Source organism: Rana temporaria (genome assembly GCF_905171775.1).
Source record: "Rana temporaria chromosome 11 unlocalized genomic scaffold, aRanTem1.1 chr11z, whole genome shotgun sequence".
Classification (NCBI taxonomy): Eukaryota; Metazoa; Chordata; class Amphibia; order Anura; family Ranidae; genus Rana; species Rana temporaria.
This window is the reverse complement of record NW_024404490.1, coordinates 176,948-203,502: the sequence shown is the minus strand read 5'-3', so window position 1 is coordinate 203,502 and position 26,555 is coordinate 176,948. Positions and strand designations below refer to the sequence as shown.

At 45.1% G+C, this 26,555-nt stretch overlaps 1 protein-coding gene across 2 annotated transcripts in view; it reads right to left on the bottom strand.

The window, feature by feature from the left end:
• The window catches only part of LOC120921982 (hemicentin-1-like), a 157,339-nt gene extending 139,458 nt beyond the window's left edge, over nt 1-17,881 (bottom strand). The window contains exons 1-3 of one of the 2 annotated variants that reach the window (XM_040334504.1): nt 17,769-17,881; nt 7,192-7,530; nt 3,545-3,874 (exon numbers count right to left, since the gene is read on the bottom strand). In XM_040334504.1, coding sequence (XP_040190438.1) covers nt 3,545-3,874; nt 7,192-7,530; nt 17,769-17,820 — 721 coding nt within the window. In that variant the 5' untranslated portion in view covers nt 17,821-17,881. The remainder of the gene's footprint in view (nt 1-3,544; nt 3,875-7,191; nt 7,531-17,768) is intronic. The other variant, XM_040334505.1, reaches the window with a different exon arrangement.
• Between the last annotated feature and the right edge of the window lie 8,674 nt (nt 17,882-26,555).

The following is a 26,555-nucleotide window of genomic DNA, read 5'->3' as shown; positions in this document are numbered from 1 at the left end:
GACAGACGCAGGGACAGGACAGCTGGGGATCCCCACTGTGGCAGAACACCAGGGCCCGGTGGCAAGACAACCTTTGCAACCCTAATAGTTCTCCCACTGCTTTGGACCCTTATATTTTATTGGTGTGCTGGTGACATATATCTCTTGTTTTCTGCCACCCTGGGGGGCCCCAGTATAGTAGGAAGGGAGCTCACTGCAGAACATGTGAAAGGGCCCATAGTGGGATCGTAGTAAAGGGCCCCAGGATATATATATATATATATATATATATATATATATATATATATATATATATATATATATATAATTGCATTTTATAGTTGGCCCCCCTACTTTTGTCCCTGTCCCCCCATGTGCCCCCCCTAAATAGGAAAGCTGGAGACGCCACTGCTTACCTGCCTGTGCAAGTGAGAGAGTGCTATAAGAGGACAGACGCGGGAGACGTAGACCTACGGCCGGCTGCTACTACGGAAGAGAAGCTGGCCAATACTTGATATCGGGGTTAGTAAATGTTCTACCTATGAGAGAAGGTCATGTGTGATAGGCTGGAAGGTGTGTACAGACTGAAGAGACGAGGGCCTACAACTAGCTGTCACCAGGGAGTGGGAAGATTGTAGACAGGTGCACTTAGCTGGTCTGCCACTAGGTGGCTCTGTTCCAGAATAGTGTCTGCCTACAGAATACAGTGTAATCAGTTGCTAGGTCCTTTTTAGGTAAAGGGATTGTATGGGTTAGTTGTTGTTGTTTTTTTAATAACAAACATGTTATACTTACCTCCACTGTGCAGTTCGTTTTGCACAGAGTGGCCCGATCGTCCTCTTCTGAGGTCCCATGGCGACTGTCTCAGCTCCTCCCCACAAGAGCTAACCCCCCCCCCTTTGGGAAGCTCTCTCCCAAGGGGGTTAGCTTGTGGGTGCGCTCCCGTGATACAGTCGGCGGGCCATAGCCGCCGATTGTATCACTCAGCCCCACCCCCGGCACGTCACGTCATTGATTTGGTTGACAGTAGTGGGAGCCAATGGCTGAGCTCAGGGCCATCTTTAAGGCAGGGCAAAAGGGCAAGCTGCCCTGGACCCTGTCATTGTTGTGGGGCCCAAAGCAGCTGCCTCATACTTGCCAACTATCCCAGTTTAAATTCCCTTGTCCTTTGAAATTTTAGTCATGTGCTGTGTCCTGATACCTCAGTGTGAAGTGCTGCTACTAATGCTGCCCAGCTCTGCCCTATTGTTGTGTACAGATGACTCACCTGCAGACCCTGTGTTTACATGTAAATAACCGCCATTCATATGTAAATAGCAGCGGCCGGCGGCATTGATATGTAAATAAAGGCGGCATTCATATGTATATCAGGCCCCTCTGCAGTGAAGAGATGATGTGCTGTAACCTCTAGCAAACAATCAGCGAGCAGTATTACTTACAGTAATCTCTAGCAACCAATCAGTGAGCAGTATTACTGTACAGTAACCTCTAGCAAACAATCAGCGAGCAGTATTACTTACAGTAATCTCTAGCAACCAATCAGTGAGCAGTATTACTGTACAGTAACCTCTAGCAACCAATCAATAAGAAATCATGTGCTGTAACCTCTAGCAACCAGTCAGTAAGTGATAATGATATTCTGTAACCTCTAGCAACCAATCGCAATCACTGTCTGATCTGATACAGGAAACTGATTTTAAGTCTAGATACTATTTATTGTATGTCTCAGAGCAGGTGGAGAGCAAAATTGCATGAGGGGGGGGGGGGGGGGGGGGGTCCAATGAACCATTAAAGACGGCCCTGGCTGCGCTGCTATCAATCATCCAATGAAGAGCCGCCTCAAGCTGGGGGAAAGCATCGCAGGATCGCGTCCACGGAGGTTCGGGGCTCAGGTAAGTAAAACGGGGGGGCCGGAGAGTGCAAGGTGTTTTTTCACCTTAATGCATGGGATGAACTCATACAACCCCTTTAATGCCCTCCTGTGCCTGTAGTGATGTCATGGGTGAGTCAGTACCCTAATACAGAGGAACCTCGGATTACGAGCATAACTTGTTCCAGGAGCATGCTTGTAATTCAAAGCACTCGCATATCAAAGCTAATATCCCCATAGAAGTTAATGGAAACTCAGATAATACATTCCACAGGGACTTCTATGGTATGCAGTACCGCATGTGACCAGAGGTGGGGGGGGCGCCGGAGACACTCGGAAACTGCTCGGAGAGGCTCAGAAACACTCGAGAACATAGTGTTTCAGAGTGCATCCGAGCGGTTCCGAATGTCACCGGCGCCCCCACCTCTGGCCACATGCGGTACTGCTTACCGCAGAGGCTGGAATCCTGCTCATTTGGCGAGACAACACTCGCAAACCGAGTCAGGATTAAAAAAATTATAATAGCTTGTATTGCGAAATGCTCGTTAACCGCGTTACTCACAATCCGGGGTATTACTGTATAAGGAAGGTTGGGAGGAGCCTGCATGCAGCAGAGGCATGGGAGGTAAACACCCCACACCAATATAGATGTAGGCAGTAAGTGGAGGTCCTGGACAGGGCTGGAGGCCAAGGAAAGGTAGACCTGCACCCAGATGAGTCAGACCCTTATGGAGGTGGGGGCTATGGAAGGATGCAAAAGGCCTTTTAGGCCAGGCCAAGAGTTCTCTGGAGTGCGGCCATCCCCCTGGAGAGTCCTGGGAGAGATGTAACTATTGAGGAGGTGACTGCAGAGATCCCAATCCAGTACTAATCACCCTGGGTGGAGGGAGAGACTGTCAGGATGTCTTAAAGTGCTGCATAATGATTCTACTTGTGAATACTATGGACCGTCCGCCAGATATGATTGATAATCAAGTGACCCTGGAGAGTGACTGTCATGCCATTTTCCAAGTACCCCCAGCAAAGTGCACAACCCTAGTCATGGGTGGACATTCCTACCTTGGGGATATAAAAGGTCAAGGTCCGGAAATGTCATGTGGAGGCCTCTGGCATGGAGTGGGCACAATATGGTGGAGGGTTCGGTCTCTGTAAGAGGGTTACTGTTCTAGGGGACAGGGACTTGTGCATTTGGCGCCAACACCTAGCTAATTGCAAAGCCCTTCCTGCAAGTGGGCAATAGCTGACATGAGGGGTCAGTAAGTACCCTGCCCATAAAGAGAGGTGACGTGTGAGAGGCTGGAGGACCAGATTACAGAGAACACTCCTCGCCTACACAACATATAGATTCAAAGTGATCATCTCCTGGAAAGGATGTTGATTGATGATCAGGACATTGGGGGGAGGGGGGGGGGGGGGGGTTGGGGGTGTATGCAGACAAATTGCCCCCACTTGGTAATAAGGCCCCAGGATTGTTGGATGCCCCAATCATCACCCGTGTATGGAGGAGCTGGCACATCATATCACACTTCGTTGTGCCCCCAGTGTGAGTGAATTGTCTCCCGGAGGGATTCTGGTGGCATCTCTTGGTGTTTAGAGTCCGGGCTCTTCACCCACCAAACACCTCACCTTCTATATGACAGGAGAGTAGTGACCATCAATTCTATGTTATGTAAAATAATGAGAGATATTACTGACCTGTCACTTTGAGGGTGAGATTCCTGGACAGTTCAGTCCGCACCAAAGATTGGTGGCTGATAATACAGGAATAGATGTTCCCGTTGTCCTCCATCTTGGGGTTCAGGGTCAGTAGATTTGTTACATTGTACGTCCCGTCTGAATTGTTGAGCACATTCTTCACACAGGTCCACATCTCCAGGAACTCACAGTCAGAAGAACCCTTACGATATTGAGCCCAGCGTATGGAAATATCTTTTGGATAGAAATTGTAAACTTCACACGTCATCGTCTTCTCCGCCCCCACCTCTACGGTTGGACTTTCTGGTGTCACATGAGCCAATGGAGGAGCTGTACAGAGAATAATCATTATTAATCTAATGTGCAGAAAACACAGAGATCACATCCACAGACTTTGCAGAATATACCAAGAAGATCCCTTTGTAATGGTGGATCAGAGGGAAGGGACACAGGAGACCCCTCCAGTCAGTAGATGTGCTCACTGGGCTCCTTCTAGGCCAGTGGTTCTTTTTGTTTCAAACATTTTATTAAAGTTAAAATGGGAATACAATTAATTTACGTATATATATATACACAGGGTTTTACAATAAATATTGAACATAAAATAACAGAAATATGGAGGTAGACAATATATTATCATCATATATTCAAGCATCAGAATATCAAATAGAATGAGATATAAAGCACAAACAGAAAAATCATACATTACTACGTTAGTGTCTTGAAGATATAAAGCTCAGACAAATCCGAAAATACAGGATAATTCAATCCGAGCTTCCTGATGTGAATGAAGCGATAAAACAAAAAATGATAATAGAGACTCCCATATAGAGTAGTCTCAAAAATATGGGTGGAACATATCACATAGCAAAAGTGTTCAGAGAATCAAAATAAAGGTATGTAAAGATTTCAAAGGGAAAACGTAAAAATGCGTAGGCAAGCGCTCAAATTGAGCGGTAAATGGAATATGTTGGTTTCTAATCCCTGTAGGTGATCTATGTCAATGAAAAATAGAAACATTTTAAGTAGTCGTAACAATTGCAAATACAATGAACAATTACGTGCCTAATAAGTCTATAAACCGCGACAAATTCCTAAAGTGAATCCAACAGGACCAGGTGGATCTATATTTCATCGGATTATCATTGGCTTGGTGAATCAAGTCTTCCATCTCAGAAATCCGCTGTACACGGTTAATCCAGTCAGCCAGTGTAGGAGGGTTAGTTTTCTTCCAAAAAAGAGGAATGCATTGTTTTGCAGCATTTATGAGATGGAGTATCAAGGATTTTCTATAAATGGATTGAGGCAACAAAGTATGATGTAAAAGATACTGTGCAGGGGAAAAGTCTAATGTGTAAATTGTAATTTGGGCAATTGCCACATGAACCTTCTCCCAGAAAGGCTTAACAATGTCACAGTTCCACCAAATATGGAGTAATGATCCCAGAGAGTTGTTGCATCTCCAACACATTGGGGAAGGCCAGTGGTTCTTAACCTCCTAGTGCTGTGACCCCTTGATAAAATTTCCCAAGTTGTGGGGACCCCCAACAGTAAAATTATTTTCGTAGCGTGGGTTGTCAGCACCCAAAGCATGAGTCCCTTCCACTCGTACCGTATTAAAACCCCATATGGTACATTTTAGGATGTATCTCTCTTTCCCTTTTATCTCTCTATTCTAATTTCTTTTTTTCCCCATCCCTCTCTCTTTCTTGCTCTTTCTCTTATTTTCTCTCTCCCTTTTTCTTTCTTTTTCCCCTTTTTTCCTCTCCTTCCATGTATTCTCTGTTTCCTTCTCTTACTCCCTGGCGGGGTGTTGGGATCAGTGGCAATGTTGGGGGGGGGGGTTCTGATCGGCCAACTTAGGTGCTCTTGATGAAGATCATCTGCTGATCTGAGAACTGTAGTGGGGACTTTGAAAGGCAACTCTAATCAGAGGTAGTGTTACTCTCTGTGGGCCGGATTCAGCCCACAGAGAGTAACACTACCTCTGATTAGAGTTGCCTTTCAAAGTCCCCACTACAGTTCTCAGATCAGCAGATGATCTTCATCAAGAGCACCTAAGTTGGAGATACACTGTGGTAACTTGTATCTGAATCCGGGCCAGTGTCTCCAACTTTGTGGTGTCTCGTAGCAGTGACACCTATGCTGAAATCTTCTCCAGCCCCTCCCTCTTCACATTCCTCACCAGTCAGCTGACCTCTAGTCTCTGCCCCCCAGCCATGCCGTGAACTGAATGGGCAGCTGCGAAGAGGCTGAGTGGGTGGCCGTGGGCTCCAGGGACAGCCCTGCTGGGCAGCTGCGAAAATGCCCCAGTTGAAGAGCACTCTAGCTCGAAACATGTCGGGTACATGAGCCTATACGCCATCTGTCCTCCACGCTGCAATTATTCTTTTCTATTGGTGATCACATGTACTGGTCTTTACAAGGGCCTTTACTTTTTATTAGATTTTTTTATTGTTCTACTTTGTTTTTATTAATGCTATATGCCTAATAAAGGCCTATTTTATTGGGATTAATTGCACTATGTGGAGCTGTTTATTTTCATTTCCATGCTTCCATGATCAATCTATACCCATTTGCCCATACTCATGAGGATTCCTCTGACAACCCACTTCGTGTTGGATATACCAAGCCTTTGAAGGTGACTTCTTGCTGTTCCATCAACTGCTGAAACATCATCATCATTTCTGGGAGTTCGTGTATGCCCGACTGACACCCCGTCGCTGACGAGGGTGTCCACAGCTTCCGGTAAGGGTATCCATCTTGTCTTATTTTCCTGTTTGATGTCCTTATTGATCTCGAGATTGATACCCGGGTATAGTCATCGTCCTCCATCTACATCGCTCAGTGGAGCACATTATGGAGTTTGTTCCCGTTTTTTTATTCTAAAAGGATTTTCTACATCTACTACAGTTCCACTTGTTTCTATGTGGGTGGAGTTTATCACCTTGGACTCACTATATTGGATTCAAATATTTATATGGATTTTGGTTTATTTTTTATACCCATATTCACTTTTGGGGCCTCTTTTTGACATTTTTTCATTTATTTCTGTATTTCTATGGAGGCTTGCACCCTGAATTTCTGGTTGTGTAGTTGATTTCCAGTGAATGGTAGCTCCCTAGTGGCACTCATTGGTATTTCACATCCGTAGACACACAGATATCCATATATTTTGATTGTATTAGTTCTCACTTGAGTGTGAGCATTCGTGTCACATTGTTATATATATATGTTTTCACATCATATATTGCTTAGCGCTGCATTTTTTTCTTTTTAGGGCAGCTGCGAAAAGGCTGGGAGAGCCAGCAGGAACAGCCCAGGATTTAGTGGCCCCTGGAAAATCATCATTTGACCCCCAGGTTGAGAACCATCGCTCTAGTCCCTCACATCCACCACTAGAGGGAGGACTTCTCTGGGGGAGATTCTTCATAAAGGCTGATTGACCAAAGGAGGAGAGAATGTTCACCCGGGAAAGGTCACTTCAACTATGAAAATGATTTAGTTAATCTGCACATGATTGGAGAATTCAAAGTGAACACAGCGACAATTTATAGAGTGAAGATTCTCAACTCACTTAGTAAATCAACCCCAGAGCCATAAAACACAGTATGGGGGAAGGGAGGGGAAATGTCACCATCACTCACCTGACACCTGAAGAGTAGCTTTACCCTCCGCTTTATTCGGAGTGTTTATCACTGTACAGGAGTATTCCCCCTCATCAGAGAACTGGACCCGGGGGAGGTGAAGATCGGCATTTCCATTCAGGATCTTCATCAGGTTCATGGAGGATCCCAGTCTGTGTGCCTTCCCAATTCCATTATTGTATTCATACACGTCATGGGGAGTGCCGTCCTCTGATTTCCTGCTCCATAGTATTGAAAGGGCACTCCCAGTATTTAGATCACGTATCTGACAGGGAATGGTGACATCCTCCCCCCTCAGTGCTGACACATCCGGAGTCCTCATTGTGACCTCCAGAGCCCCTATAAAAAGAAAATAAAGTTATTTTTACTGAGAAAGAAAATATCATTGTGATATGACCTGTATCAGATCGGAGACTCTTGTGTTCTTCTCATCATTCATGTAATGTGCCTGTGATACATTTGCCTATATGTCTCAGTTTACTGCTCCCTGCTAGCCATATGGGTAGAGGTAGAAAGGAATTTCATGTGTGATTCATTCCTCTGACCGGTTATTGACGTGCTAATGTCCCCTCACTATTCTAAACGTTAATTGATCTATTGTGTTGTGTGAAGAAGATCTGTGTTTACCCTTAAAAGATGTGTATTGTATCATCAGGCTAAATGATTAGAGAAGTAGTATGTTAATTATTCTGATTGCTTCAGTGTATTAATTAACTCCACTGATGTCTTTATCTAAAGAAATGTGTCTGCATGGTCGGCTCCGACTTGTCTCCTATAATCTGTATGGGAAACCCCACTGTGTGAGGGGGGCGTTCCTAACAGGCTGTAACCACATATAAGCTGAGTTTTTGTGTCATTAAAGTGTCTTGTTCTAGCAGTAAGCTTGGCATGTGTGGCTTTCTGGGCGATTCCAGGGATATCCCTCCTCGTGGAATATTGGGGTGATTTTCGTTATGGGAAGAAGGGAACGTTGACGGGGATATCATACCGATACCGTCACAATTGGTTGGTAGCAGTGGGATTTTTCCCTTCTATTCCCCTTCACACCCGGATTCCAAGCAGACACTGGAAGAACTACTGGAAGTTCGTGGAAGGATTGCTAGCAACAAAACCAAGCGGGTCATCATAGCAGAATCAATGGAGATAGACCAGGAGGACGGGATTGCAGCAACGCCAGCAGTACAAGAGATGGAGACACCAGTGATTCAGGAGGAGGAATCGCCAGCCAACAAGCTAATGAGAGAGAAGCTAGCGTGGTTCGGCCCGAACCCAACGGCAGATGTGGTGCTGAGAGTGATGGACCTGTTAGCGAAGGAGGCTAAAGAAATAAGGGACGCAGAACTACAGTTAAAACTGGCAGCAGTCCAACAAGCAGCCGCACCTTCTCCGAACAGTGAGTACAGCACAGCAGACGCAAGGAAGATTCCGTTTAGCGCTTTTAAAGCTTTTGATGAAAAGGACTGTGAGATTGATAACTACCTGGCGGATTTTGAGCGACAATGTAACCTGCACCGAATAGCTAGAAGAGAGTGGGTTGCAATATTGTCAGGCAAACTGTCAGGCAAAGCTTCTGATGCTTTCCGGACCGTGCCAGATCAGGATATCCATAGCTACGCCCGGGTTAAAGAAGTGCTCCTGGCTCGTTATGCGGTAACCCCAGAGTCCCACCGACAGAAGTTCAGGGACTCACGCAAAACCACGAAAGACTCTTACGCAGAATGGGCATGCCAGTTGTCCCTGTCGGCCTCTAACTGGGTTAACAGCAGCCAGGCCACCACCGCAGAGGACATTTTGCAACTAATGCTCCTGGAGCAATTTTACAATCACATCCAGACGGACGTCAAGGATTGGGTGAGAGATCGCAGGCCCATGACTCTACCAGAGGCCGCGAAGTTGGCGGATGAATATGCGGATACTCGCAAGACAAACCAGGTCACACCACGGGTACAACCCCCACAACCAACGGCGCCCTCACACCCACCAGCCGCTAGATACCAACCGCCTAACAGACCGATGACATATAGCCCTCGCTACCCACGCCAGGAGGACAACGAACAACGCTGCTTCCGGTGCAAACAGTTGGGTCACTTCAAGCAGAATTGCCCCATGAATGACAACACCAGGCCAAATTGGTCTCAACCTGGGTACCACCCACCAGCAGCAGCCCATTGTGTAGACTCGGCTTGGGATCCCCAGGAGCTGGGTCAGGAAGAACCATTGGGCACCCCTTACGAAGCCCTCATGGTACAATCTGTTATTACGGACAACAGGGAACACCATTGTCAGCTGGTCATGGGCGACCGCCATGAGCCGGAGGGGCCTTGGAGGGAGCTGGGCAGAAAGAGGCACCGCCAGCTACCCTCCAAGAAGAAGAGGTCCTGGAAGTCATATAACCAGCGGACCTGGGAGGAGAAGAAGCGACTGGAGGAGATGGAATCGCAGCGGGCGCCCCAGATGCGGGCCGAGATGTTCGCCAAGGGCCCACCGGTGGCCCCTTACACCACCACCCAGTTCCTGATGATGAAGGACCACGTGGAAAGCCTGCAGGACATGAGCAAGCAGGATCTGATCCGTGAGTACATAGAGCTGGAGGAGTGCATAAGCCGCATGGAGGAGGAGAACAACCACCTGAGGTCACAGCGGGCTGACCCCCCCAGGCTCCATGAACTGGAGATGGAGCTGGAGAAGCTCAAAGAGGAGAACCGGCGGCTGCGGAGGGAGCAGGGGGTGGCTGACCTTATGGGGCTCTGAGTCCCCTCTCCCCCCCCCCCCCCGGACTCTGAGCACCAGTGCTACAACAAATATAACTTTTCCTTTTTATGAATCTCCTGTGATTGTCACTTCAGAGCCATAACCTGCCCCCTCCCATAGCGGGACACCTAGACGGCGGCGCACAGACCCATTCGCTGTCTTCACACTGACTTCTGGTGACTCTGCAGATCGCACAAAGACTTGGGGACTGACTGGCGTGTGATCTGACGACCCGGTGACATACCTGAGTCTGAAGCAGTTGTCAAGGGAGGTCAGTCATGCCAAACGGAGTTAACCTCGGACTAAAAGCTCTGAACCCGTCAACCCTACTGGACCAGGGAAGGTCCAACCGGGTTTGCCGGAGCAGGGAGCAAAAGGGGGGCCATTGTGATACATTTGCCTATATGTCTCAGTTTACTGCTCCCTGCTAGCCATATGGGTAGAGGTAGAAAGGAATTTCATGTGTGATTCATTCCTCTGACAGGTTATTGACGTGCTAATGTCCCCTCACTATTCTAAAGGTTAATTGATCTATTGTGTTGTGTGAAGAAGATCTGTGTTTACCCTTAAAAGATGTGTATTGTATCATCAGGCTAAATGATTAGAGAAGTAGTATGTTAATTATTCTGATTGCTTCAGTGTATTAATTAACTCCACTGATGTCTTTATCTAAAGAAACGTGTCTGCATGGTCAGCTCCGACTTGTCTCCTATAATCTGTATGGGAAACCCCACTGTGTGAGGGGGCGTTCCTAACAGGCTGTAACCACATATAAGCTGAGTTTTTGTGTCATTAAAGTGTCTTGTTCTAGCAGTAAGCTTGGCATGTGTGGCTTTCTGGGCGATTCCAGGGATATCCCTCCTCGTGGAATATTGGGGTGATTTTCGTTATGGGAAGAAGGGAACGTTGACGGGGATATCATACCAATACCGTCACAGTGCCAACTCTACAATTGTTCTAAAAAGTGTGATCTTACGATTGTTGTATGTTGCGCCCAAGCTTATCGCACAACTATGGATCACACCCCCCAGGGTGCCCACTAAGAGGCAATGGGTGCAACAAGTTAACAAGCTACTAATAAGAGAGAAATTAACATATCAACACAGAAATGTCCCACGTAAATTTTACTCATAATGGCAGGCCTGGCTAGATGTACCGGGATTGGCACCACACCAGCTGATTAAAAACCGGCTCCTACACGGGTAGAGGACACACGTAATTATACAATTCCTGGAGGTATGGAGAACCCCGGTGGGTCGGGACGCTTATTTGTACCGGTGTATTACACCCTCAGGCCTCTGAGGGTCTTTAATTAAAAAAATGTAAATAAAAAACTTTCACTGGTTGTTTCCTTTCCTTCTTTTTTTTCCTTGTTATTATATGTAGCAATACCCCCATAGGAGCTGCTGGTTTGAATTTGGCCCTGCCGTTGTGATGGATTAGGGTAAAATTCCTATTTTTAAATTAGGCTAATTCTTTTTTATTATTAGAATCACTGAAATGTTTCTCTTTCCTATATTCCTTATACTTTTTATATGTTTTTATACGCATTATGCATATGTATGTATGGGTATGTGTTGCAATGCAGATATTATGTTTTAAAGAAAGTTATGACCCCAGCATTGAAAATATGAAGAAACAGATATTAAGTTGTAAAAGTTACCATTTGAAATGGAGATACAAAGGACTATTATTAAGAGAAGCTCCGTGTCCCCCCTCCCTCCTAAATTCCTCATTCCAAAGAACAAATATGGACTCAGTTGTAACAGGAAAACCGCCCCTCCCCCTCCTCATCACTCAGGATCTCTGTTAAAAGCTTGTGTGACTCTTGGAAGGAAATTTGCAAAACTGAAGGAACTTTTTTATGCCTGTATCTGAACAGTGCACAAAAGACTTACACGTGGATGATGTGGGCAGCATGCCCAAACATGGACTTCCATTTCCTTGCCCCTTGCTCCTAGACAGCCCCTACCATTGTCTGAAACCAAGATGGCTCCTGGACTTAAGGAATATGTGCCATGTGCTACAGACGTCACAGGGGGGGGGGGGGAACTGGGAGTAAAATGTGTAAGTTAACCAATCTAAATGCATATGTTTTGTGATGTCATTTTGACAATAAAAATAACTGGGCAGGCCCAGTCACATCCTGTTGCTGGTGAATGCTGAAAGAGGTGAGATGTGAATCTTTTTGTCTGATCCACATATTTCACCTTATTAATTTGAATCAAACGGCAGAATGGGTAATCCTGAGATTGTATCAGGGCCTCATCCTCATCCCCGTTACCTTACCACGTTCGTCTTGGGGGTCCTCCTTGAAGAGTTGTTCACAAAGGTCCGCACCAACACTTAGTCTCTTTTCTTCCAAGGTTTTATTGAACAAACTCAGTCAGGGATGGAGGGGTGAGGGAAGATTCAGGTACCTTGCTTTGCGGACCACCCCTGGACCAGCAGGCCCCAGAAACTCCTGGGCCTACTCTCAGTAGCGGAGCCTCGGCCAGCAGGCCCAGAGGCCGGAAAAACTGCTAGCACATCCCTGAGGCCAGGAGGGCCATCAGATCAGGATCGGAAAACCCCACCAGAACAGTGTCTGTTCCTTAAGTACCCTCTCCCAGAATGCACAGCGACGGGGACCACACCCACTGAGCTTCTTCTAGGAAAGAATACTCAATGCACCGAACCCGCTGTGTTTCCAACCTTGACCTGTGGTGACAGCGACACCTACAGTCAAGTGGAAAATGTGCAACGCAGCTGAACTGGAACAGAAACCAATAATTTGGCATAATCATTCCGAGCCGAACTACAACTCAGATCACTAAAATGTACAAATAGCGCCTACCCAACAGGAGCAGGGCACTACAAGACGTTTTATTATACAGCACAGTACTAGACAAAGTATCTACAAGGTTCTGTATACACTGTAATAACTGAAAGCAAATGATGGGATGTCAAACGTTTTACTCCTTTTTTCTTCTTGTTTTCCTTGTATACTGAATGTCATATGCCATGTACTGTGAAAGCTAAAATCAAACCTTTTTCTGATTAAAAAAGTCTGCACCTCCTTAGTTCTTCATTCTGTGTATTGCCCCCTTTAGCATCACTGACAGCTGTCAGTCTTCTGTAATACTTGTCTATGAGGCCCCAAATTCTTGCAGGTGGTAGAGCTGCTCCTTTATCTTGGCACAATGCCTCCAGGTCATGCCAAGTCTTTGGTCGTTTTGCAGAAAACGCACATCAGATCACCCAGAGCGGCTTAATGATATGGAGGTCAGGAGATGGCCACACCAGAACCTTCAGCTTTTTCTGCTGGAACCACTGGAGGGTCAGCTTGGCCATGTGCATTGGATCATTGTCCTACTGGAGGGTCAGCTTGGCCTTGTGCTTCGGGTCATTGTCCTACTGGAGGGTCAGATTGGCCTTGGGCTTCGGGTCATTGTCCTACTGGAGGGTCAGATTGGCCTTGGGCTTCGGGTCATTGTCCTACTGGAGGGTCAGATTGGCCTTGGGCTTCGGGTCATTGTCCTACTGGAGGGTCAGATTGGCCTTGTGCTTAGGGTCATTGTCCTACTGGAGGGTCAGCTTGGCCTTGTGCTTAGGGTCATTGTCCTACTGGAGGGTCAGATTGACCTTGGGCTTCGGGTCATTGTCCTTCTGGAGGGTCAGATTGGCCTTGGGCTTCGGGTCATTGTCCTTCTGGAGGGTCAGCTTGGCCTTGTGCTTCGGGTCATTGTCCTACTGGAGGGTCAGCTTGGCCTTGTGCTTCAGGTCATTGTCCTACTGGAGGGTCAGATTGGCCTTGGGCTTCGGGTCATTGTCCTACTGGAGGGTCAGCTTGGCCTTGTGCTTCGGGTCATTGTCCTTCTGGAGGGTCAGCTTGGCCTTGGGCTTCGGGTCATTGTCCTTCTGGAGGGTCAGCTTGGCCTTGTGCTTCGGGTCATTGTCCTACTGGAGGGTCAGCTTGGCCTTGTGCTTCGGGTCATTGTCCTACTGGAGGGTCAGCTTGGCCTTGTGCTTAGGGTCATTGTCCTACTGGAGGGTCAGCTTGGCCTTGTGCTTCGGGTCATTGTCCTACTGGAGGGTCAGCTTTGCGTTGTGCTTTGGGTCATTGTCCTACTGGAGGGTCAGATTGGCCTTGGGCTTCGGGTCATTGTCCTACTGGAGGGTCAGCTTTGCGTTGTGCTTTGGGTCATTGCTGTACTGGAAAGTCCAAGACCATCCCATGCACAGCCTTCCTGCAGAAGAATGCAAATTGTTTGCCAGTATTTTCTGATAACACGCTGCAATCATCTCGCTATTTATTTTCACAAGATTCCCCCCCCCCCCTTGGCCTTTAGAGCTCACACACCTCAAAACATCAGTGAGCCACTACCATGCTTCACAGTGGGGATGGTATTTTTCCTTTCCAAACATAGCGCTTATGGTTGTGATCATAAAGCTATTTTGGTCTCGTCACTCCAGATTACAGTATGCCAGAAGCTCAGAGGTGCGTCAAGATGTTTTCGGCCATATTGTAACCCGGGCTTTATTGTGTCATTGGCTCAGTAAAGGCTTCTTTCTGACAACAACCATGCAGCTCAAGTTTCTTCAAGTCCCGTTGTATTGTGCTCCTTGAAACACCCACGCCGTCTTTTTCTAGAGCGCCCTCTATTTCTCCTGAGGTTACCTGGGGGTTTTTCTTTGTATCCCGAATGATTCTTCTAGCAGTTGTGGCTGCAATCTTTCTTGGACTACCGGACCTTGGCTTGGGATCAAGAGATCCCTGAATTTTCCACTTCTTAATAAGTGATTGAACAGAACTAACTGGCATAATAAAGACTTTGGATATCTTTTTATATCCTTTTCCATCTCTATAAAGTTCCATTACCTTGTTATGCAGGTCTTTTGACAGTTCTTTTCTGCTCCGCATGGCTCAGTATCTAGCCTGCTCAGTGCATCCATGGGAGAGACAACTTTTTATAAACAGACACTAATTGCAATTTAAAAGCCACCATTTGTGGGAAATCCCCCTTTAATGGGCATTATAACCCGTGGCCCAGATTCAAGTAGAATCGCGCAATATTTGCGTGGGCAAAGAGCAAATTTTTTTCTCTGCGCCCACGCAAATATTGCGCTTTGCCCGCGATTCACGGAGCAGTTGCTCCGTAAATTGCGCGGGCAATATGCTAAGCAGCCGGGCGCAAGGCTGCCTAATGTAAATGATCCCGCCGGGGGCGGGAATCATTTAAATTAGGCGCGCTCCCGCGCCGAGCGAACAACGCATGCTCCGTCGGGAAACTTTCCCGACGTGCATTGCGGCAAATGACGTCGCAAGGACGTCATTTGCTTGTAAGTGAACGTGAATGGCGTCCAGCGCCATTCACGGTTAACTTACGTAAACGACGTGAAATTTAAACGTCGCAAGCGGGAGGCGCAGCTATACTTTAGCATTGGCTGCGCCTGCTATTAGCAGGAGCAACCTTATGCTAAAGGCGCCGTACGGAAACTCCGTACCTTGCGTGCGCAGGGCCCGCTCAACTTTTGTGAATCGGTGGTAGTATGCAATTTGCATACTACACGCCGATCACAAAGGCCGCGCCCCCTAGCGGACAACGCAAGAATGCAGCCTGGGATGTGAAGGCATAAGGAGGCTTATGTCTATCACATCCTAGGCTGCAGTCGGTGTAACGAGGTTCCTGAATCAGGAGCACTCGTTACACCGGAGCAAGTAAGCACTTGCGCCGCGCAACTATGGTTGCGCGGGCGCAAGTGCTTCTTGAATCTGGGCCCGTGTGTGCCCCCTTGTGTGTCTGTACCAAGGCCAAACATTCCGGGGGGGGGGGGGGGTTGGGACTCTTCATTGGGGACATTTGGGGGATTTCTGATATTACTGGGATTTAGAATGGAGCCAAATAACTCTGTGATAATAAATGGCTTCATATCATCTCTATCTAAAAATAAAAAACATTTTCTTGGCAGGATTTTCACTATCAATTCCACCATTTCTCCCAGGGGGGGGGGGGGAGGCAAACCTTTCAGCACAACTGTACCTCTCCCCAATTCCAGTGTCACTGGGCCTCTGAAAAAGAACGGTCTGTATTATTAATACTAAAACATACTAAGGGCCCTTTCACACGGGCGGACGAACGGACCGTTTATTACAAGTCCGTTTACGGACTTGTAATGGTTCCCTATGGGATTGCATCCGCTAACGTCCGTAACGATCCGCGTCCGCAAAGTTCCGCTTTTTCAGACGGAAGAAAACCCTATTTTTTTTTTTGGAGACAAGCTTGGCCAGTTCATCACCTTTCCCCTCAGCTTCTTTAGCAAGGCAGTGGTGGTCTTGGAGGTGTGTTTGGGGTGGTTATCATGTTGGAATACTACCCTGCAGTCCGTTCTCTGAAGGGAGAGGATCATGCTCTGCTTCAGTAGGTCACAGTACATGTTGGCATTCATGGTCCCCTCAATGATCTGTAGCCCCCCAGTGCCGGCAGCACTCACGCAGCCCCCAGACCATGACCCTCCCCCACCATGCCTGACTGTAGACAAGACACACTTGTCTTTGTCCTCCTCACCTGGCCCCTCCCCCACACACACGCCTGACACCATCTGACACCAAATACCTTTATCTTGTCTCATCAGACCACAGGACGTGGTTCCAATAATCCATGTCCTTAATCTGCTTGTCTTCAGCAAACTGTTTGCGGCTCTTTCTTGTGCCTCATCTTTAGAAGAGGCTTCCTTCTGGAGACCAATTTGATGCAGTGTGCGGCGTATGGTCTGAGCACTGACAGGCTGACCCCTCCCCCAGCAATGCTGGCAGCACTCATACGTCTATTTCCCAAAGACAACCTCTGGATATGACGCTGATCACGTGACCTCAACTTCTATTGGAGGACCATGGCGAGGCGGGGGAGGGGAACCCGTCCTGTTATAAGCTGGATGGTCCCGCCCCCCGGGCTGCAGATCAGTTTCAGGGTCTCGGCGATCTTCTTCTATCCTCGGCCATCTTTATGTAGAGACACAATTCTTTATATCAGATCCTCAGAGAGATCTTTGCCATGAGGGGCCATGTTGTCCTTCCAGTGACCAGTATGAGAGAGTGAGAGCGATAACACCAAATTTATCACACCTGAGACCTTGTAACACTAACGAGTCACATGACACCGGGGAGGAGGGAAAATGGCTGATTGGGCCCAATTTGGAGATTTTCACTTAGGGGTGTCCTGACTTTTGTTGCCAGCAGTTTAGACATGAATGGCTGTGTGTTGAGTTATTTGTTATACAAGCTGTACACCCCCCTCCCCCCCGTGTACACCCCTCCCCCTGTACACTCCTCCCCCCCTGTACACTCCTCCCCCCTGTACACTCCCCCCCCTGTACACTCCCCCCCCTGTACACTCCCCCCCCCTTGTACACTCCTCCCCCTCCCTGTGTACACTCACTACACAACATTGTAGATACAAAGTGTCATTTCTTCAGTGTTGTCACATGAAAAGATACAAGAAAGTGTGACCGAGGGGTGTACTTACCTTTGTCACATACTGTATATATATAGGGAGTATATCTGGGTCCTGTATATAGATATATTTTGATTGGATAGAACTGGATGGACTTGTGTCTTTTTTTTAGCCAGACTAACTATGTAACTATTACAGTACGATATATTATGGGGGGAGGGGGGTCACTGCTGGGAATGATGACATCATAGAGATGGTCGGGTTTTTTGTCCCGGAGACTTTTTTTAAAAAATAATTCCCGTCTCTTCCTGTTTACAGATTACACCCCCCGTCCTGTCACCGTCTCCACTGATATCACCCACACACAGTGTAGCGCAGTACAAGGGGACTTACCTGTGACAGTGAGGAGGGGGAGGAGTATGTAGAGGATATTTGGGGGTCTCATCGTCTCAAGAATTCGGGTTCCACCCTACAGAACATGGCCGAGGTTCCTCATCAGGAGAGAAAAATTACTTTCAGTTTAAACTTCCTGGAGAGAAGAATAACCCCCACCATCCGGAGAGAGGAGAGCGAGCACGCCACCTGGAGGACCCAGAGAGGTACTGCACACCGATCATATATATATATATACTGCACACCGATCATATATATATACTGCACACCGATCATATATATATATACTGCACACCGATCATATATATATATACTGCACACCGATCATATATATATATACTGCACACCGATCATATCTATATATATACTACACACCGATCATATATATATATATATACTGCACACCGATCATATATATATATATACTGCACACCGATCATATATATATATACTACACACCGATCATATATATATATACTGCACACCGATCATATATATATATACTGCACACCGATCATATATATATATATATATACTGTATACTGACACCGATCATATATATATATATACTGCACACCGATCATATATATATATTCTGCACACCGATCATATATATATATATACTGCACACCGATCATATATATATATATATACTGCACACCGATCATATATATATATATACTGCACACCGATCATATATATATACTGCACACCGATCATATATATATATACTGCACACCGATCATATATATATATATATACTGCACACCGATCATATATATATATATATACTGTATACCGATCATATATACTGCACACTGATCATATATATATATACTGCACACCGATCATATATATATATACTGCACACCGATCATATATATATATACTGCACACCGATCATATATATATATATATACACTGCACACCGATCATATATATATATATACACTGCACACTGATCATATATATATATATACTGCACACCGATCATATATATATATATATACTGCACACTGATCATATATATATATACTGCACACCGATCATATATATATACTGCACACCCATCATATATATATATATATATACTGCACACCCATCATATATATATATATATATACTGCACACCCATCATATATATATATATATATACTGCACACCGATCATATATATATATATATACTGCACACCGATCATATATATATATACTGCACACCGATCATATATATATATACTGCACACCGATCATATATATATATACTGCACACCGATCATATATATATATACACTGCACACCGATCATATGTATATATATACTGCACACCGATCATATATATATATATATACTGCACACCGATCATATATACAGTGAGGAAAATAAGTATTTGAACCCCCTGCTATTTTGCAAGTTCTCCCACTTGGAAATCATGGAGGGTGTGAAATTGTCATGGTAGGTGCATGTCCACTGTGAGAGACATAATCAGAAATCACAATGTATGATAACTATTTATTTGTATGATACAGCTGCAAATAAGTATTTGAACCCCTGAGAAAATCAATGTTAATATTTGGTACAGTCGCCTTTGTTTGCAATTAGAGGTCAAACGTTTCTTGTAGTTTCTCACCAGCTTTGCGCACACTGGAGGAGGGATTTTGGCCCACTCCTCCACACAGATCTTCTCTAGATCAGTCATGTTTCTGGGCTGTCGCTGAGAAACACGGAGTTTGAGCTCCCTCCAAAGATTCTCTATTGGGTTTAGGTCTGGAGACCTTGATATGCTTCTTACAAGCCACTCCTTGGTTATCCTGGCTGTGTGCTTCGGGTCATTGTCATGTTGGAAGACCCAGCCTCGACCCATCTTCAAAGCTCTAACTGAGGGAAGGAATCTCGCAATACATGGCCCCGGTCATCCTCTCCTTAATACAGTGCAGTCGCCCTGTCCCATGTGCAGAAAAACACCCCCAAAGCATGATGCTACCACCCCCATGCTTCACAGTAGGGATGGTGTTCTTGGGATGGTACTCATCATTCTTCTTCCTCCAAACACGGTTAGTGGAATTATGACCAAAAAGTTCTATTTTGGTCTCATCTGACCACATGACTTTCTCCCATGTCTCCTCTGGATCATCCAAATGGTCATTGGCAAACTTAAGACGGGCCTTGACATGTGCTGGTTTAAGCAGGGGAACCTTCCGTGCCATGCATGATTTCAAACCATGACGTCTTAGTGTATTACCAACAGTAACCTTGGAAACGGTGGTCCCAGCTCTTTTCAGGTCATTGACCAGCTCCTCCCGTGTAGTCCTGGGCTGATTTCTCACCTTTCTTAGGATCATTGAGACCCCACGAGGTGAGATTTTGCATGGAGCCCCAGTCCGAGGGAGATTGACAGTCATGTTTAGCTTCTTCCATTTTCTAATGATTGCTCCAACAGTGGACCCTTTTTTCACCAAGCTGCTTGGCAATTTCCCCGTAGCCCTTTCCAGCCTTGTGGAGGTGTACAATTTTGTCTCTAGTGTCTTTGGACAGCTCTTTGGTCTTGGCCATGTTAGTAGTTCGATTCTTACTGATTGTATGGGGTGGACAGGTGTCTTTATGCAGCTAATGACCTCAAACAGGTGCATCTAATTTAGGATAATAAATGGAGTGGAGGTGGACATTTTAAAGGCAGACTAACAGGTCTTTGAGGGTCAGAATTCTAGCTGATAGACAGGTGTTCAAATACTTATTTGCAGCTGTATCATACAAATAAATAGTTATCATACATTGTGATTTCTGATTATGTCTCTCACAGTGGACATGCACCTACGATGACAATTTCACCCCCTCCATGATTTCCAAGTGGGAGAACTTGCAAAATAGCAGGGGGTTCAAATACTTATTTTCCTCACTGTATATATACTGCACACCGATCATATATATATATACACTGCACACCGATCATATATATATATATATACTGCACACCGATCATATATATATATACACTGCACACCGATCATATATATATATATATATATATATACTGCACACCGATCATATATATATACTGCACACCGATCATATATATATATATACTGCACACCGATCATATATATATATATACTGCACACCGATCATATATATATATACTGCACACCGATCATATATATATACTGCACACCGATCATATATATATATATATACTGCACACCGATCATATATATATATACTGCACACCGATCATATATATATATATATACTGCACACCGATCATATATATATATACACTGCACACCGATCATATATATATATATACTGCACACCGATCATATATATATATATACTGCACACCGATCATATATATATATACACTGCACACCGATCATATATATATATATACTGCACACCGATCATATATATATATATATATACTGCACACCGATCATATATATATATACTGCACACCGATCATATATACTGCACACCGATCATATATATATATACTGCACACCGATCATATATATATATACTGCACACCGATCATATATATATATATATACTGCACACCGATCATATATATATATACTGCACACCGATCATATATATATACACTGCACACCGATCATATATATATATACACTGCACACCGATCATATATATATATACACTGCACACCGATCATATATATATATATACTGCACACCGATCATATATATATATATACTGCACACCGATCATATATATATATACACTGCACACCGATCATATATATATATATACTGCACACCGATCATATATATATATATATATACTGCACACCGATCATATATATATATACTGCACACCGATCATATATACTGCACACCGATCATATATATATATACTGCACACCGATCATATATATATATACTGCACACCGATCATATATATATATATATACTGCACACCGATCATATATATATATACTGCACACCGATCATATATATATACACTGCACACCGATCATATATATATACACTGCACACCGATCATATATATATATACTGCACACCGATCATATATATATATATATACTGCACACCGATCATATATATATATATACTGCACACCGATCATATATATATATATATACTGCACACCGATCATATATATATATATATACTGCACACCGATCATATATATATATACTGCACACCGATCATATATATATATACTGCACACCGATCATATATATATATATACTGCACACCGATCATATATATATATATACTGCACACCAATCATATATACTGCACACCGATCATATATATATATATACTGCACACCAATCATATATATATATACTGACACCGATCATATATATATATACTGCACACCAATCATATATATATATACTGACACCGATCATATATATATATATATATACTGCACACCGATCATATATATATATACTGCACACCGATCATATATATATATACTGACACCGATCATATATATATATATATATACTGCACACCAATCATATATATATATACTGACACCGATCATATATATATATATACTGCACACCGATCATATATATATATATACTGCACACCGATCATATATATATATAAATATATACTGCACACCGATCATATATACTGCACACCGATCATATATATATACTGCACACCGATCATATATATATATATACACTGCACACCGATCATATATATATATATACTGACACCGATCATATATATATATATATATATATACTGCACACCGATCATATATATATATACTGCACACCGATCATATATACTGCACACCGATCATATATATATACTGTATACCGATCATATATATATATACTGCACACCGATCATATATACTGCACACCGATCATATATATATACTGCACACCGATCATATATACTGCACACCGATCATATATTTATACTGCACACCGATCATATATATATATATACTGCACACCGATCATATATACTGCACACCGATCATATATATATATATATACTGCACACTGATCATATATACTGCACACTCATCATATATACTGCACACCGATCATATATACTGCACACCGATCATATATATATATATATATATATATATATATATATACTGTATACTGACACTGATCATATATATATATATATACTGTATACTGACACTGATCATATATATATATATATATATATATATACTGTATACTGACACTGATCATATATATATATATATACTGTATACTGACACCGATCATATATATATATATATATATATATACTGTATACTGCACACCGATCATATATATATATATACTGCACACCGATCATATATATATATATATACTGTATACTGCACACCGATCATATATATATACTGCACACCGATCATATATATATATATACTGTATACTGCTGAGAATTGTCCCTCAGCAGATAATGCCCGCCCCACACTGGCGCAGTACAAAGCACAACGGACCTCTGAAATACCCGAAGATGAACACAGATGTGACTCCTCCGTACACGGCGCATGAGGAGGACTCTGCGTACTGACACTATATACAATATATATATCAGTTTCCATGTTTAAAGCTGAACTTCAGGCATAAAAAATTAAACATATAATTCAATAGCCACAAAAAAATATAAATCTCCTTTTTGTGCATTCAGTGCAATCTCACATATTACCTTGTAAAAGTAGCAGTGACATCATCAGTGTGCTGTACAGAGAGCAGAGCTATGGGAAGGGCCCAGCAGGCTCCACCTACTACAGAAAACTACAGGAGGAGGCGGAGACCAGACCAGTTTCCCTGCACAAGGAGAGAGAGCAGAGCTGTGGGAGGGGCCATGCAAGCTCCACCCCAACGCAAAACTACAGGAGGGGGCGGAGATCAGATCAGTCCCCTTGGACAAGGAGAGAGAAGAGCTGTGGGAGGGACCCAGCAAACTCCACCCTCTACAGAAAATTACAGGAGGGGGCGGAGACAAGACCAGTCTCCCTGCACAAGGACAGAGAGCAGAGCTGTGGGAGGGGCCATGCAAGCTCCACCCAGTACAGAACACTACAAGAGGGGGCGGAGACCAGACCAGTCCCCTTGGACAAGGAGAGAGAGGAGAGCTGTGGGAGGGGCCAAACAAGCTCTGATAAGGATTAAACCCCTGACTCAACTTCAGGGCAAAACCCATTCTACCGTTGACCCAAATAGTGAAAGTATGCAGAGAACTGAGAGAGAGCTCTGTTTCTTTCGGTGTTCCAGCGTCAGAGAGACCGAACCCACTTATTTCCATAGCTTTATAGACAAAATGACATCATTCACATGAACACACTGATAGGTCAGTTCATATAAGGGTGGTTTCTTCTTGCAAGTCCATTTTTGGGCACAAACAGTCCTCGTGTCAAACAGACATGAAAGTTCCTTGTGGAATGTCCAGAAACACAGGGTCCCATCCTCAAGCTTACAGGGGTTTAGCCATATTTAGGAGGAGGGGCTTTGGAATGAAGAGGGAGGAGGGATGACAGCTGTCTGGTGTTAATACCCTGTGTAACGGATCATGGACTATGCTGCCGGGACAGTTATAATCTTCATGAGGACTACAAGGAACTGCATGGCTTGTCACAATTGGATGTACCACATTGTATTCTGAGCTCAAAGGGTTAATTGGACAAGTCTCTTTCATTGATGAATGCTAATGTTCCCTTCGCATAGCTAATGAACTCTCTCTCTTTGTAGGTAACAGCCCCCCTGTGAGGTGTATGCTGAGGGGGATTATGTGTGAGTGATAATTGTTTTAAAGGTTAATTGAATTCTATTGTCTGATCAAGTTAAGGAGCCAAAACGGCTAGCGGCTGATTGGCTCAAGGGAATGTCATTATTTCAAAGTGTGTGTATTGAAGTCCCCCCTGGGGGGGGGGGGGAGTGTCATTTGTTTCTGTACAGTTTGTAACCAGATATAAGGAGGAAAAATGTGGCATTAAAAGTCAGTCCTGCTTGACTCTGCAAACGTAGCCCGTCTCGTTTCTTGGAAGGGCATTCGATGGGATATTGTTACGGAACCATGAACCAGACGTACAACAAGAGATAAGTGAAAATAAGAAGGCTTTATTGAAAATCAAGCTGTAAAGCAAAAGTCCAAACGCATGGTGAAACCGAAGCAGAGTCTTGCGAAGCCAGATGTCAGGAACCAGAAGGGTAGTCAGACGAAGCCAGGATCAGGAACCAGCAGGGAAGTCAGACAAAGCCAGGATCAGGAACCAGCAGGGAAGTCAGACAAAGCCAGGATCAGGAACCAGCAGGGAAGTCAGACAAAGCCAGGATCAGGAACCAGCAGGGAAGTCAGACGAAGCCAGCATCAGGAAGCAGCAGCAGTCTTAGAAGCATGTGAACACAGGAGGACCAAGCAAGGAACTGAAGCCACAGAACTCCTATATATATGAGCCAGGCATCCAGCTCCTCCCAGTGGGAAGGAGGAGCCGCAGGGTGGGAGGCTACAAGAGTCCCAGAAACCAAGATGGCCGCCAGCACATGTCAAACGAAGGAGACAGGAGAGAGGTAAGACCATGACAGTACCTCCCCCTCAAGGGCCCCTCCTCCGCGGTGCAAAAAACGGTTTCTGAGGAAAATGTGCGTGGAAGGCTCGGAGCAAGGCAGGAGCATGGACATCTGCGGAGGGAACCCAGGAACGCTCCTCTGGACCATAACCACGCCAGTGGACCAAAAACTGCACCCGACCGCGGACCAGGCGTGAGTCCAGGATATTGCTCACCTCATACTCCTCATGATTGCCCACTTGGACCGGAAGAGGCAGAGGAACCGAGGAAGTGAAGCGATTGCACACCAGTGGCTTCAACAGGGAGACATGAAACACGTTGGAGATCCGCATGCCAGGAGGAAGCGGCGGACCCTCTGGTGTTCTACGCTGAGACAGAAGGGCGCCTACTCCCGTCTCAGATGCGTCCACCTCGAGGACAAAGGGCAACCCAGGATTGGGATGAGACAGAATCGGGGCCGACACAAAGGCGGATTTTAGGGCCTCAAAAGCCCGGATGGCCTCGAGCGGCCAGACCTGGGAATTACTGCCCTTCCTGGTCAGATCCGTGAGAGGCTTGGCCAGCGTGGAGAAGTCCCTGATGAACTTCCGATAATAATTGGCGAAGCCCAAAAAGCGCTGCAGGGAACGAAGACCACTGGGCTGGGGCCACTGTAAGACAGCCGAAACCTTCTCAGGGTCCATGGAGAACCCCTCAGCGGAAATGATGTAACCTAAGAAGGTTACCTGGGACCGGTGAAATTCGCATTTCTTAAGCTTACCGAACAGCTTGTTCTCTCGTAACCGTTGCAACACTCGCTTGACATCCAGAATGTGGGCCTCCATGGATTCAGAATATACCAAGATGTCATCCAAATAGACCACCACACACTGCTGCAACAGGTCACGGAAAACATCGTTGATGAACTCCTGAAAGACTGCGGGCGCATTGCACAACCCAAAGGGCATAACCAAGGATTCATAATGACCGGTCCTGGTGTTAAACGCCGTCTTCCACTCATCGCCCGCCTTGATCCTTACCAGGTTATATGCCGCCCTCAAGTCGAGTTTGGTAAAGACCGTGGCCCCCTTAAGGCGATCGAACAGCTCGGAAATCAAGGGTATCGGGTAAGCGTTCTTGATCGTGATGCGATTAAGGCCCCTGTAATCGATGCAAGGCCTCAACTCACCGCCCTTCTTTTTCACAAAGAAAAATCCAGCCCCTGCCGGGGACGAGGATTTGCGAATGTGACCACGGGACAG